At 39.3% G+C, this 16339-nt stretch overlaps 1 protein-coding gene across 2 annotated transcripts; it reads left to right on the forward strand.

Annotated features, from left to right (window-relative positions):
• Positions 1 to 1155: 1155 nt before the first annotated feature.
• On the forward strand, positions 1156 to 15447 carry LOC133529776 (nucleolar protein 56). Of its 2 annotated transcripts, XR_009801212.1 has the most exons (9): positions 1156 to 1326; positions 1397 to 1601; positions 2587 to 2754; positions 4654 to 4852; positions 5877 to 6140; positions 6948 to 7102; positions 8381 to 8551; positions 10364 to 11152; positions 11470 to 15447. XR_009801212.1 is itself a non-coding variant. In XM_061867585.1 (8 exons), exons 1-8 carry the CDS (start codon positions 1324 to 1326, stop codon positions 10573 to 10575), a joined length of 1377 nt encoding a protein of 458 aa, XP_061723569.1. In that variant the 5' UTR covers positions 1156 to 1323; the 3' UTR covers positions 10576 to 15447. The 2 variants fall into 2 exon arrangements, 1 of the variants encoding a protein (XP_061723569.1); XM_061867585.1 differs by having other exon boundaries at positions 10364 to 15447.
• Positions 15448 to 16339: the final 892 nt, after the last annotated feature.

Below are 16339 nucleotides of genomic sequence, written 5' to 3' on the forward strand. Positions count from 1 at the left end.
CTATAATTGATAAAGCAAGCTATCAACTGCAAGCACTTAAGTTAAACATACAGGAAGTATCAGTAGTGGCAGCAGCTTCTATTTTTCGTGAACTATGCTATCAGGACCGTAACACTGTTCACGTCGACTTTCTTATCGTTGGTTGGGATAAAATTAACGATGGCCAAGTGTACTCAATATCATGTGGAGGCATGATGAAAAGGGAACCTGTGTGTGCTATTGGATCTGGTTCTGTGTATACTCATGGCTACCTAGACGCATGTTATATGGCAAATATGAATAAGGAAGAAGCCAAAAGCCTTGTGGTGAAGACGATTAAGTTAGCCATTTTACGAGATAACATGTCAGGTGGATACATAAATGTTATTGTAATTACAAATAGTGGAATAGAAATAGGATGCTGTGCTTAACTGAACTATTCTGAATGTTACTTTGTACTGTTAGTTTTTTAATGGTGTATTTTAGCATTAAATGTAGTAATATGTGTTCTAATTTTTTTCATTATAGACATAGACAAATGATTGAATACCTACACTTTTAAAGCCAAGACCAAGTTTAGTGTACTTTGTAAAGAAATTAATTTATCGTAGTTTTAGACAATAAGTAAAACGTCTGTCGTTTAAATTATTGCCTAAAACAACTGGCTACAGTTTTCCGCTAGTTCAAAATTGATTATATTCATCTGTCACGGAAAATACATAATTACTTTTAATCATGTTCTTTATAATAATTATAATATAAATCCCTAGGTCACTAGTTTTTGCTAGTATACTGTGAACAAGTGTGGATGTTATTAAATGCTTTTATAATGGAAATAGATGATTTTATTTGAGTTATAAACGTCCAAACATTTATAATTTTAACAATAATCCGTTTAAATAATTATTTGATTGGTTAAGTAAAGTTTTTAGATATAAATATTTTTTGTCATGTTTTAATGTTACCATATGCAAGCAATAATGAGTTTCTAAACGAAACGATGAGTAATCCTTTGCACGCTAACATTTTTAAAACCACTCTATTATATTGCGAATATTGCGATTTCATCAAATAGTTTCGTTAATTTTAAATATATCAATCATTGTCTAAGATTAATACGAAATGATCTATTAAAAAGAAATAATCTTTTATTTATGAAATTAATTTGACTCACATAATGAAATACTGGATGTCACACGTGCCTCAAATTACGTAAACCGGAGCGACATAACCTCACTTCATTTCAACGCGTTATCGCGCAACACGACGGTGATTTAACGCGTGTTTTTATTTTATTAGAAAATATGCGGTGAATTATTAAACAGAAACACAAAATAAACAAAAATGGTGTGTGCTATCTTCCTTTATTGTATAGGTGTTGTCTATGACATGCTCAATAATATGTAACTTGTTGCAGAGTAAGTTATATGTTCTTTACGAACATAGTGCGGGCTTCGCCCTCTTCCAAGTGGCGGAGTTCGAGGAACTGGCAGCATTCCTGCCGCAAGTCGAGGAGTCTGTGACTGATCTGCAGCGGTTCAACTCAGTGGTCACCCTCATTGCGTTTCAACCCTTCAAGTCTGCTATCACTGCCTTGGAAAATATCAACGCGGTGTCTGAAGGTTAGCCGACATTTTGTAACTTTAGAGATATTTTGATAATGCATGTGGTTATTTGATATTGGTCCATGTTGGTAACTACGTATGAACTTTTTATTTATTATTTTCTGTGAAAGTCCTTAATGTTTATTTATTAAACACCACACGTGTTTTAAGTTTATAGGATTATTACAATAACTTCATAGTTGCCTCCCAAGGATATTATTTCAGAGTTACTTTACCAATTTTTATTTTGAAATTGAATGTTAAATAAATATAATATTACTTTATGGAGTCCCACTACCCAACGCAGTGGTTTTAAATCTAATAATGATTCTAGTCACATATATTCAAAGTGGGCACATTATTGCTTTACTAAAACACACGCAGGTTTCCTCAGTAAGTCTGTGTGCACCTAAGTATTGCTACAAGTTTACATATCATTTTGTCAGTGAAGCAAAATTTTACTAAAATCATTTAAAAAAATACTTTATCTAAAAAAATATTATATAGCTTAGGTCTTAGAAGTAAATTCTTAACCTATAATTTTATTTTAGGTATTAGTATCTTAATTCATATTTCCAGGTTTATTAATGAAACAGGTTACCATTTCATATATAACAGGTTTTATTATCATATTTAGCAGTGGTGGCCAAGTGGATATTATGTCCAACTTTCAATCTGGAGGGAGCGGGTTGAAATCCTGGCTCGTACCAATGAGTTTTCGGTTTTCTTATCTTATCTTATGTATGAAATATCATTTAATATTTACCACTAGCTTTTCGGTGCATATATCTGCAAAGAAATTCAAAGGTGTATGTGAAGTCGCCAATCCGCATTGGGCTAGCATGGGGACTGTAGCTCAAGTCCTCTCACGCATGAAAGGAGGCCTGTGCCCAGCAGTGGAACTCATTTTATAAATATCACAACATACTTGCATACAGTTTTCAAATACACACCCAAAGTACAAGTTTTTAAGTTGTATTATTAATCAAAATCTCATTACCAGGTATCATACCTGAGGACCTAAACCTGTTCCTGGAGGGAGCTTTACCGAAGCGCAAAAAGCGCGGAAAATGCACTCTCGGTGTGGCCGATCCCAAGCTTGGTGCTGCCATCAGCGAGGCTCTGGAGATTCAGTGCTCCCATGTTGGGGCTGTTCCGGAGATCCTAAGAGGTAAGGAAACAAATGCTGTTTGTTGAATTACAATTATAGTTGGATTATTGATAGGTAGGTCATAACAATTGTCCTGACATAATAAAAAATTCTTTGCTTGATGTTAAATCTATGACTAAAAAAGTAATGTAATTTTTTTTTCCGAATTTTTTAATAAATTTTAGGGGTCACTACCGCACTTTGCATGCTTAGTTAAGCAGAATGTATTGGACATTTTTATTTTGTAAGAACTTGTTTTGTGTCTTGCAAATGAATAAATGATTTGAAAATTTGGACTGTCCATACAAAATGTTTTTTTTTTCGCGTTTTCGTTGTGGGGCGATGAGTTAGGGTGTATTAATGTCTAATTTAAATTATAATAAATAAATAAATATTATAGGACATTATTACACAAATTAACTAAGTCCCACAGTAAGCTCAATAAGGCTTGTGTTGAGGGTACTTAGACAATGATATATATAATATATAAATATTTATAAATACTTAAATACATAATAACATTGCTATTTTTTGCAGTAGTATCAACCAATCATAAAATAATGTAAACAAAAAATCCCATGAGTGTTATTCCGCCAATGACATAATTTCATATATACAGCCACCATCAGATATATTGCATTTGCAGAGGTGCTCAAAAATATCTGAACACGAACTCTAACGCCTTGACAATAGAGGCGTGTTCAGATATTTGTGACCACCTTGGCCGCTCTGATATATCTGATGGCAACTGTACAAAATGTTACACCTCATTAGCTGTATGACTGAGTCACACGTATTTAAGTTTAAATTATTTTAGATCCAAATGAAATATATAGATAGACCAAAATAATTTGGTCCCACTACCCAACGCAGTGGCTTTAAATCTACATGTATGTGCTAACATCAAAATTCACAATCAACTGATCATCTTAAGACCTGATGTTGTTGCAATTTGGTTTACAACTTGTAAGTTATCTGTGTAGAGTAGTGTAGACTGATGCCATAAACTCAACTCAACAGGGAACAACAGTCGTTCGTTTTTTTTAGCATTAGAAAGGTAAGCGATTTTGACGTGTTCTTAATTGAAAAACACTTTTGAAAAGTAAATCACAGCAAATATGTAACAATTATAATTCATATACAATAATTTACATTATTTTGCTTTCCCACTCAGATGTTTCATATTTTTCAGTGGCCTCTATTATTATAATAAAATAAAGGTGACAGCCGGTAACTACAGTTACCAAAAGCAAGTGAGTGGATAAGTAATAGTTACAGATTTTTTTAAAGCGTTTTTAGAAAGAGACATGTCAAGATTGTTTACCTTTTTTCTAATGCTAAAAAAAACGAACTCGAGATTTGGTAGTCCATATTAGGTTATGGTTTTTCCTTAATAGGATAGGAGGGTCCACAGAGAACGAGCCGCCTCGCGAGGAAATTGCCGCGCGAATCAGCTCGGTCGGAGGAGACGTGACTCGCCCGAGGCAATGCGGCCGAACTGGCAATTTCCTCTCGAGGCGGCTCTTTCTGCGTGGACGCGCCTTTTGACCTACATATTTATTCAATTCAGGACCTACCTATTATCTATTCTTAGATTCTGAATAAATTCAAGAGTATAGTCTCCCATTGAATTTGACTCCTAGTTTCGAGATCTGTGTTTTCTTTTACAGTCAGTTTTATACAATTTATTTATATATAGTTTTTAAGCATTAGAAAGAGGTCTGCAGATGTAATTCTGTAGAAATAGATATTTCTGTAAATTTGTCTAATTCTAAAAACGTACATATTACCTTTCCTGTCCCCGTAGATCGAAGGTTAATGGGTACAGAAAGCCTCATAGCATTAAGTTTGAATTTTCAACATAAAGTTTTTTTGTGCAATAAACTTTAAATAAATATAAATAAAACCTGATTTCCACAGGTATTCGTCACCACTTCCATGCTCTCATCAAGGGACTGACTCTCAAGGCATGCAGTGTAGCACAGCTTGGTCTTGGGCACTCATACTCCAGAGCCCGTGTCAAGTTCAACGTTCACAGAGTGGATAACATGATCATACAGTCTATTGCACTGCTAGATCAGTTGGACAAGGATGTCAATACATTTTCCATGAGGATCAGGTAAATATTTTCAAGAGTCCTTTCTAGGCAAACCCATGCAAAATACAGATTGTGTGAAATCATAGGAAAATTCTAGTCAATCGCACTACCAAAATACCAAAAGTAGTAGAGTTATGAAATCTGGTAAATACGAAGCAAACACATACAGTTTGTGCACGAAATCTGAGGAATCATAGAGAGCACCGCTTGGTCCCTCCTGGGGCTCATGTATTATAGCTAAAATTCTTCTAATAGAGCAAGATCCCAGAGCCGCTAGACCTTACTTATTTTCTCATGAATAATCATGCCTATTTCCCGGAGAGGTAGGCAGAGACCACGGATTTCCACTTGCTACGATCCTGACATACCTCTTTCGCTTCCTTCACTTTCATGACATTCCTCATACACGCTCGTCGGTTTAGGGTGCTCTTGACCTGGCCTTTCTTCTAAAATGTATGGGCAAATATAGTGTTGGTATGTACTTTTAATGTCTGCATACTTGCTATATTGGCCCGACGGCCGTAAAAGGCGCTAAAGTTAGGTAAAAATGTTCCCTGAGTATCATATATAAAAATCAAGAGTGAGAATATAAGTAAAGTTACAATATTTTTTTGACAGTTTTAAAGCGTCTAGTAATAGTTATCGCCGGCGGAATTGTTCTGGCAATGTTGACTATTAATTTTTAACAATGTTTTCTAAAACATACATAAAAAGCAGCCATAAGAATATTGAGAAAAGTTAGTAATATTTTTACCAACCTTTTGCACCTTGTACCGGACAAATGGACGTCGGGCCAATGTAGCAAGTATGCAGACATTAAAAGTACATATGAACAGTATATTATCCCATACATTTTATTCATGAGAAAATAAGTAAGGTCTGGCGGTTCTGGGATCTTGGATAACTTCGTGTGCGAACCTTAATTATAATGCTTTATTTGTAAAACATAGGTACACATAGGTCTTAGGTATATATATTTGAATCGCTATGTTTTGCCGATTGCATAGATTGTTCCATCCATCTAAAACACCACTTTCTTCCTCAGAGAGTGGTACTCCTACCACTTCCCAGAGCTTGTCAGCATCGTCCCCGAGAACTACCTTTACACCAAGTGCGCTGAATACATCAAGGATCGCAAATCTCTCTCCGAAGAGTCCCTGGAGCCCCTCACCGAGATCCTGGGCGACTCAGAGAAGGCCCAAGCCATACTGGACGCTTCGAAGATGTCCATGGGCATGGATATATCTCCGGTGGACCTGATTAATATACAGATGTTCGCTGAGAGGGTTGTTAAGCTTAGTGATTACAGGTTTGTTTTTATTTTTAAGTTATTATTACTATCTTATTTTTATTTATCCTCCTAAGACTGTGTACAAATTTTTGTACAGTCACCATCAGATATATCGGAGCGGCCAAGATGCTCACAAATATCTAAACACGCCTCTATTGCCAAGGCGCTAAAGTGCGTGTTAAGATATTTTTGAGCACCTCGGCCGCTCCGATATTCTACAATCTTTTTTCAACTTTTATTATGTAACCTAGGGTTCCCAATTCAAAAACAAAACAACTACTCCGTCTCAGTAGGTTATGTTATGATAAGTATTTAGTTGCTTTTTAACATTTCATTGGTTAGATTGAAATACGACTAATATGATTATTATTATGTACTCAATTTAGCGAGGTATTAGGCGATACAAAAAAAGAGGGCCTACTGCGAACATAAAATCGAAATTTCATTTTGTGCATCTCTATTGCTCGTATGTCGTATATGCAAGAGTGAAAGAGGCAGATAACAATATATCAATTTTCAATTCTCGCAGGTCGTATACTCGAGTATACGAAAATCTTAAGTAAAATCTCTATCAGGGAACCCTAAAATTTGTCCCACTACCCAACGCAGTGGCTTTAAATCTAACAATGATTCTAGTCACATATATTCAAAGTGGGCACATTATTGCTTTACTAAAACACACGCAGGTTTCCTCAGTAAGTCTGTGTGCACCTAAGTATCGCTACAAGAATAATTTGGATCCAGGGAAAATGTTTTGACGCATTTGTTTTTTAGCTTTATACAAGTCAATCAAGATTTTACCCAAATATTAATTTATTACCACAGGAAACAAATAGCAGAATATCTCCACACGAAGATGAACTCTGTGGCGCCGAACCTGACTACTCTAATTGGCGACCAAGTCGGCGCTCGCCTCATCTCCAAGGCTGGTTCGCTGACCAGTCTCGCCAAGTACCCAGCTTCCACACTGCAAATCCTTGGTAAGTTATAAAGCCCAATTGGCGGGTCCTCACAGCGAGCAGCCTCGCGAGGAAATTTCCTCGCGAGGCAAACGCCCCGCCGCGTGCTTGTGTAACTTTTGCCTTAACACGTTGAGGCATCACCCAAGCCAATTTGCTCGGCAACATGGCGTCTTTCAGTCAGCTGTTCAAAGTGGCCCCGCACGTAATGAATGCAGTAGCTTGTGTTTCTTTTATTTTGCTATTTAAAGCACTTCAAATGAGGAAGAAAAGAGGTACACGACAATTTGCAACATTCGTTATTATTATTATTTTCTAACGTCATGTTTTGTCAACTTTTAACGTAAGTACGAACAAAATAATCACGCGCATCATAAACAAACACGTCTAAGCACGGAAAAACGTCTGAAGCGCCTTTGATCATGCTGAAAAGTCGACACCGAGCGGCTCAGCCAAGGCCGCGCTCGGGCGAGGCACGTCTACACTGGCCGTGCACGAGGAAATTGCCTCGTGCGTATGCTCGCTCTCTGTGGACTCGCCTATTGAAATGCTACAATTCACATGGCATTAAACAAAAGTCTGTGAAGCTGCGTTTCCACCAGAGATGCGAGGATACGTTGCGAGGCATGTGTTTGTTAAAAACCAGTAGAAAATTGCTGACTGGTTTTTAACAAACAGCCCTCTACGCATCCTCTCACATCTCTGGTTGGAAACGCATCCTTATATTTAAAAATATAACCCCGCCCCACTACCCAACGCAGTGGCTTTAAATCTGACCATGGTTCTAGTCACATATATCCAAAGTGGGCACATTATTGCTGTACTAAAACACACGCAGGTTTTTTCAGTAAGTCTGTGTGCACCTAAGTATTGCTACAAAATCATAATTAAATATATGTGATGAATTGTTAATTAACTTCAAGGCTTTTGACACAAATCGTGCATTACCTCTCGGAAACAGAGATTTGCAGAAGTGGAACTGCTGATAGGTCCACACAGAGCGAGCATACGCGCGAGACAATTTCCTCACACACAAACCGGCCAGTATGTAGATGTGCCTCGACCGAGGCACCGCGTGCGTTTTTGCCTCGTGCGTATGCTCGCTCTGTGTGGACCCGCCTGATGAAGAACATAAAATAATGACATTTCAAATGGTTTTATAAAGTCCATATTTCTGTATATTTTCCTCGCAATCGAAGTGAAAAGCCGAGTATATAACTCGGAGAGCTAAAGGGGTTATAATCTACTATTAAAATTACTTGCAATAGAAAAATTAAGCGTATGATTTTTTGTCCTCAGGTGCTGAAAAGGCGCTATTCAGAGCTCTAAAGACCCGCTCAAACACGCCCAAATATGGCCTCCTGTACCATTCGACCTTCATCGGACGCGCGGGACTGAAGAATAAGGGCCGCATCAGTCGTTATTTGGCCAATAAGTGCTCCATCGCGTCGAGAATCGATTGCTTCTCTGGTAAGATCTTAAGATTATGACTTTTGTTCAAAGCTCTAAAGACCCGCTCAAACATGCCCAAATACGGTCTCCTGTACCACTCGACCTTCATCGGATGCGCGGGACTGAAGAATAAGGGCCGCATCAGTCGTTATTTGGCTTATAAGTGCTCCATCGCGTCGAGAATCGATTGCTTCTCTAGTAAGGGGCTTCCTAGCGCCAATGATCTTCGATCTGAATTCCTTAGTTTTTTGTAGCTTATCACATTAACAGCAACGGCTGTAAGCAATATAGTATCCCATATTTACAATTTTAGGCCAAAAAACTGGTTTTCTGACCATAACTTTTGTTTTAATTACTTTAAAATTAAAATCTCTGACCAGTTTTAAGAGACGTCAAAGACGAATCCAAATTTGTAGATTTCGTACATGTAAAATCCTTCACAGCCTTCGAGCTACGAAAAAAGTGTTTTTTTAGACAATGTTTAAAAAACGTATAAAAAAATAAGTGTTCATTTCGTTCAAAATCCGGCAGACAAGAATGGAGATAAAAGATTGAAGAACCGATAGCCGTTTGTCTTATAATTCTATCTATAGTGCAAATGTAGGAGTAACGTTTCAAAACTTGTCAAACATCGATGAAAACCGCACGGAGCCCCGTAAGTTCTGCTAATGCAGTAAACAAATAAATAACTAGTGTTTCTGTGAGCTGTAGACCTCGCGATAAGATGGATAAGCTTAAAACATGTAAAAACAAAAAAAAAACTTCGTTGAGACATTTTCCCAGCGTACTCACAATGGTCTTAAGTGCCATAGACTATAATGGCACTTAAGGGCCGCCATACACGGACTGCTTTGAGCAGTCAGTGCCAACAGCTTCATGCGGTCGCCGTTGGGTGATATGCAGTTTCAATACAAAATCGTCATTTGCAATACATGAACCGCTCAAGCAGTTGCAACTGCTTCGGGCGGTTGGCTGCGCGGTGAAATATCATCACGCGGTCAAGCTGCAAAAGCAGTCCGTGTATGTTGATCACTGGGTTACTGCTCGAGCAGTCCGTGTATGGCGGCTCTTAGTCCTTCGCTTCAGTTAATTAGAGGTCAATCTGCACAGATTGACCAAAACTAAGCATGGTGATTATAATCATAAATATATGAATAACGCTTATTTATTGATAAATACATGAAATCACTTGCACACTTTGATCTATCGCTACGCAGCTGTATCTGTTTGCGGTAATAACAGATGTGCTACAACATATGCATTATAATTAATTCGCAGTTGTGTTTGGACTGTGGATAAATAATATATTGCTACAACTTTTAATGCGCACACATGGGTAGTTAAGGATGACTGGAAGAAAATGCCTTTTGATATTAAGTCCGCCTTTTGTACAATAAGTTTCTTATGTGCAATAATTATTAAATAAATAAAAGGGTCACTCCATATAAGTGATTTATCTTACGAATACTTGCGAAAATGCTTGGTTGGTTTGGTTTGACTGAAAGATTTTTTTTTTTAACAAATATTAAACAACGTTGTGTTTTGACAAAGTATTTAAATGGCGACAGTTTTATTTAAAACTTAGCAGAAACCTTCGAAAATTGGTATCTATACTTTCGACCTCTTAGCCTCGCCAGAGCTTGCTGTGATAGACTGGGTTGAAATCTTATTCATATTCAGCCATATTTAGTGATATAAACGGTATTATATCACAATTTTTTTTTTAAACGTTACTGCTTACAGATGGCGGACTTCATTCCTAAAGGCATTTATGTAGTCTGAATGTTACTAAGTTTTTACGATTATTTTAACTACCATTTCTTTTCACAGAATCCCAAACAACAGTCTTCGGCGAAAAGCTACGGCAGCAAGTCGAAGACCGGCTCAAGTTCTACGAGACCGGCGACATTCCCAAGAAGAACATCGAAGTCATGAAGGAGGCTATGGAGGAAGCCCTGAACGCGACGCAGGAGCTGGAAGCCAGCGCCAAGAAGAAGAAAAAGAAGAAGAAGAAGAAGGAAGAGCCTATGGATGAGGATTAGTGCCTAGGATATATGGATTACTTACAGCAGGCAAAATTACTATGTAGTCAACTTTTATTAATATGTAGGAGGGAATACTGCGTACTGTGTATTTTTTTTAAATACTACGTTGGTGGCAAACAAGCATACGGCCCGCCTGATGGTAAGCGGTTACATGCGCGTTGCCAACCCTGACACCCCGCACTCTCGTTGAGCTCTGGCAACCTTACTCGCCGGCGGGAACACAACACTATGAGTAGGGTCTAGTGTTATTTGGCTGCGGTTTTCTGTAAGGTGGAGGTACTTCCCCAGTTGGGCTCTACGTCATTTTTGCGTCAACGGCATGAAAAGTACGGGCCCTGAATATAACTAACTTAATTGGACTCATTAACAAATTAAACCTCTCATAGTTAAACGCGCAAAATTATATATTAAATTCTAAAATTAATAAGAGATTCAAATATTCTTCTTCTCGTGTCGATGGTTAAGTATTTATCGTCATATATATACGGTTTTATATTAAGCGGGACCAGAAGGTAGCGACGCTTAACGCCCTGTCTGTTGCGTCCCGTAGATCTTGTTCGGAACATGTGTGCGGGTTTGAAAATCAGAAATCATAGCATTTATTCGTGATAAACTATGACATACAAAAGTATAACAACATAACAAAAGAAAGAAACATAGAATAAATAAATAGTTTACCACGAAATGGTCCCGCCTCAGCATTAATGCTAACCCAAAAGTCAGCGCTGATCTACCGGCGAGACCATTTGTGGGTCACGAACGCAGCTGTACGACACGGCATAAACATAAAACTGAACGCGGCTTTGCGGCGGCGAAAGGGCGGCGATCAACGCCATCTAGTCTGCCGGCGAGACGTCATGATGAGAAAAGAGGCCATTGTTTGAGAGAGAGGTTTGCTGGGCAGGACAGCATGTATATCATCGTTTGGGGAGCCGTGCCACATGTGCATTGAGTATCTGAGCCGCGTAGGCCACCCCACCTTACTAAATTGTCTTTGCTGCGGCCAACTTGGGAACGCAGTCTATTTAAAGCTTTCCAGATCGGCCATGGTTGTTTATGCCCAGCCGGGAGCGTTTCGGCGGGACGAACGTAGTCATCAGGAGGGGCGCGAGTACTTTGCCATTGTGCCAGCCGGTTCTCGGGTGGTGAGACACTGATAGCGGTAGTGCACCGCATAAAGCTCTTTCGGCTCTTTAGACGCGGCGGTGGTAGCTTGTGGCCGTGGAGAGGGTGTCTTGGATCTTGCTCTTGCTTGAGTTTTTCGACAGCGCAGGCCACCTCCCTTCGGGTCTCCGGGGGCGCTATACCCGCCAAAGGGTAGATCTTACTGAGTGGAGTGGGTTTCAGACAGCCGGTGATAATGCGGCAGGTGTCGTTGAGTGCTGAAGAAACTTGTCCTGCGTGGGGTGAGCGGTGCCTCACCGGGCATGCGTATTCACCCGCCGAATAGCAGAGTGCCAGGCCGGTTGTGCGGAGTGTGTGTGCGGAAGCGCCCCAGTGCGTTGAGGTAAGTTTCCTCAGCAGGTTATTTCGGGTTGTGACCTTTTGATTGTGAGTGATTCCAATATTTACATCAAACAGTAGACAGAAGGTAAGAGTAAAAAAATATCAGCAGTTTACAATATTTTATAATCTATTGCAATAATAATGACGTGCAGACGCCATTCCCATAGTTAACTTCAGTGCATAATTTCATATGTAGACATGTACCATCTTATTCGATAGATATACAACTGTGTATCTATTGAATAAGATGGTACATGTCTACATATGAAATTTTGTACGTGACTTTGTATGTGTTCTGTCTTTAGGATGTATATTAGGTACAGTAGTATTTAAATAAAAGGCTAGTCAGTTTTCACTAGACCTGTCTCTGCGTGTTGGGTCGTGACATACTACGGGGTGTTCTTGCGAGCCAGGTTGTGTTGGTGGAGTGATCTGGTAAGTCTGGTGGGAGTGTATATGTATAAGATTAGTCTTAGGTGTTGGTACAGCGTGTTGTTTATTTTCCTTTCCACTTTTTGGGGTCATGGGCGCCGATTTAGTTGGACTGTTTTCTTCGGTCTCCTCGAAGGTGTCGCACACAATCAAGGTGATAACGCTGTTTGGGGGCTTCTGTAATATAGAGCTGTGGCCTATGTTCTTCTCATCTGTTGGCGCAGGTTCTTGCGAAATAATATAATAATAAATAATAATAAAAACATTTATTTCAGAAAGAGCCCATACAATCTTGTTAGTTAATCTTAAAAACTAATTATTAATCGATGTTCTTAATTAGCATTACAATTTACGACTAAAAAGTAAAATAAAATAAATAAATAAACAGAATAAGCACAATATAGGGTCTGCAGTGTTTGACAACATGCATGGACGTCCACCGGGCTAACATAGGGTTGTCCCAGCGGTTAGCAAACACGCTCAAGATGCGATTGAGACTGCCGCGCAGACGGGACATGAGCGAGGCACACCTTTTCCTCATGACGGCCGCAAAGCCGTCTACCCTGGTTTCGGCAAACATGCCAGACGCGCTACAGTGTCGCGGCAGCCCCATCAGCACCCGGAACGCGTTATTGTATTGGACGCGAAGATCGCTGTTCGCTCTTTGCGTATAATTGACCCACAGGCTACATGAGTAGAAAAATACACAGAAGGCTTTAAAAAGAGTAATCTTTACTTGTTCTGTGCATCGCGCAAACCTGCGGGCCAACATATTGCATCGCACGGCCAGCGACCTTCGCTCCCGTGCAACGTCCAAGTTGTCTTTTAAGTCTTCGGTGACCCAGTGACCCAAATATTTAAATTGGCTAACTTGCTTTAAAGGCACACCTGTTAAAGAAATTGCTGGTAGCGTGTAGGTTTTGGTACCTGCCTTAAAAACCATTAGTTTACTTTTGTTAGCATTATATTTGAGTCCATGGGCCACCGCATACCTTTCACAGATCGCCAGAAGGCGCTTGAGGGCCCCAATTGAAGGACTCTGCAGTACCATGTCATCAGCATAGCTAATGTTATTGACACAAATACCGTCAATATGACATCCGACTTTGGTACTGCTGAGCTCCTCGATTAACCCGTTCATATACAGGTTAAAGAGCCGAGGTGAGGTTCCGAAATGATGTAGTCGACACGATTTGGATTTTTAACAATATTCTAATGATCGAAGCGATTAAATACAAGAATTTCGAATGAGAATAATGTATGGACGCGCGACCCAGTGATGCGTGGTGTCGGCGTCGTAGCGGATCGGAGAATGATGAGAAGAATGAGCTGTGTGGTGTCCGTGAGCGGGTTCTTGTTCGCCGGGTCCGACACGCCGCGCCGCGGCCGGCCGGGAGCGGCGCCGCTGCCGACGGACTGGCGTGAGGCAAACTTCATCGGATCACAACCCACACTGCCCACAACCCGCCACTCGAACGACTAACGAACATTCACGAGATGCGACGACATGCGAGAGACTTCAGACCGTGCCAAATCCTGGTTAAAGCGGTCAAAGGGGGGATAAGGGCTAAAGTCGGGGTCAAAGAAAACACAAGAAAGCTTAAAGTTTTTTTCTTACACATTTTACCACTTTGGAAGTGTCTCTCGCGCTAACTATTCAGTTTAGAAAAAAAATATATTAGAAACCTCAATATCATTTTTAAAGACCTATCCCAGATACCCCACACGTATGGGTTTGATGAAAAAAGATTTTTTGAGTTTCAGTTCTAAGTATAGGGAACCTCCAAAATTTATTGTTTTTTTTTTTTTCTATTTTTGTGTAAAAATCTTAATGCGGTTCGTAGAATACATCTACTTACCAAGTTTGAACAGTATATCTCTTATGGTTTCGGAAAAAAGTGGCTGTGACATAATCGGACAGACAGACGGACACAATCTATAAGGGTTCCGTTTTTTGCCATTTGGCTACGGAACCCTAAAAAGTAAAGAAACCAGTATCAATGTTAGTAGTGAATATAAACAAATGCTAAACCAGCACCACCATCAAAATACAAACTGCAGAATTATTTAACACAATATTTTGCAAAATGTAACGTTTTCAGACCACATTCACAGGGCCCGTACCTTTCATGCCGTTGTAATAAATAATATGTTGCCTTGTAATAAATACTATGTTGTAACATGAGTTGACATCACTATTTTTGTTCGGTTTTCCCGAGGGTCTACAGTATGAAGTTCTACAAAAAAGGAGTGTACAGATTTTTAAAAGGGTCGGCAACGCGCATGTAACACCTCTGGAGTTGCAGGCGTCCATAGGCTACGGTGACTGCTTACCATCAGGCGGGCCGTATGCTTGCTTGCCACCGTCGTGGTATAAAATAAAAAAAAACAGACAATTTACGCACACACTTGCATTTCATTTTTGGTCACACTTTCGAAGTTTGACAGTCGTTCTATACTATCCTATTTCTATGGCTGTGCCCTACCACACAAAGCGAGATGACATTCACAGATGTAAGGCAGTGGCGAGGAATGAAATGTCCAACCAATAAAACGGGAAGACATGAATATATTTTCTTGTCAGTGGATACATGACGCAAAAAATGTTAGGAATCTAGCAAAAAAAAAAACTTTTCTTTATGTATTATACTTAAATATCGGACGAAATAAACTTCGTCCGTGTACGTCGTACTTTTAATAAAGATAAGGATATTTTTTAGCTACTAAGAGAATTAGTAGGAATATGTGATGATTTTGTTGAAAATATAATCACTGAATATGTGATATTTTTGCCAAGTACGTATTCGTATACAAACGTGTACGAACTTTTTGTTGAAATACATATGACAGGTAATTTTGCCTGCTGAAAGAGTTGAGACTTATAATTATAAATTTTATGTTTTTTTCTTTAATAAAGGTATAGTGTACCTACTTGCGTGTTTTGTATTTTGGGAGGGGGATTTCCTTGGTATTGATATAATCTTGGCCAAATAAATGAGTAAGGCTTAGAACGCACTGCGATTAATTTTTTGCGCTTTCAGAACCGCAAGAAGTGTGTCGTAAAGCTTGCTTCATAGGGACCGTGCGTGTTAGAGGGTCTGCCATCTTGTGGCCTGAATCGGAACAATAAACGTACATTTACACGTCACGTGTTTTCTTGTGCATAGTAGGTTCTGCCATCTTGTGGGCTACCTCGGAACAATAAACATCACATTTACGACTTGCGCCAAAAATCTTACGGCTCCTGTGCTGCCTCCTACAGTTCATGCACGCTCCCTATAAGGGCACGCACTTGCAAGACTGAAACAGCAAATAATTAATCGCAGTGCGTTTTAAGCCTAACATGGCCGTCATATTGACATATGATCATAATTACTTTCTAGCAAAGAGAATTTGAAATAGAGGTGTATTGTCAAAGAAAACTTTGTAGCGACAAATTTATTGCCATCTTTCGACACATTAAAACTTAGAACGCCATTTGATTCTGATCCTTATTCTTTCACTGATGTATTGCATTTGTTCAATATCAAAAAGTGGCGCCATCTAATAGATCAAAGGCCAAAGGTATAGCAGCATCGTTTCGAGCGATGGCGCCACTTTTTGATATTTAACAAATTGAACACATATCAGTGAAAGAATAAGGATCAAAGTCAAAAGGCCTAGAAGTTTTAATTATGTGTCGAAAGATGGCAGTAAATTTACGTCGCTACAAAGTTTTCTGTAACAAGAAACCTCTATAGGAACCGTGCGCGTTGGAGGGTCTGCCATCTTGTGGCCTGAATCGGAACCATAAACATGTACATTTACACGTCACGTGTTTTCT

The sequence above is a fragment of the Cydia pomonella genome, chromosome 21, assembly GCF_033807575.1.
Source record: "Cydia pomonella isolate Wapato2018A chromosome 21, ilCydPomo1, whole genome shotgun sequence".
In the NCBI taxonomy this organism is placed as follows: Eukaryota; Metazoa; Arthropoda; class Insecta; order Lepidoptera; family Tortricidae; genus Cydia; species Cydia pomonella.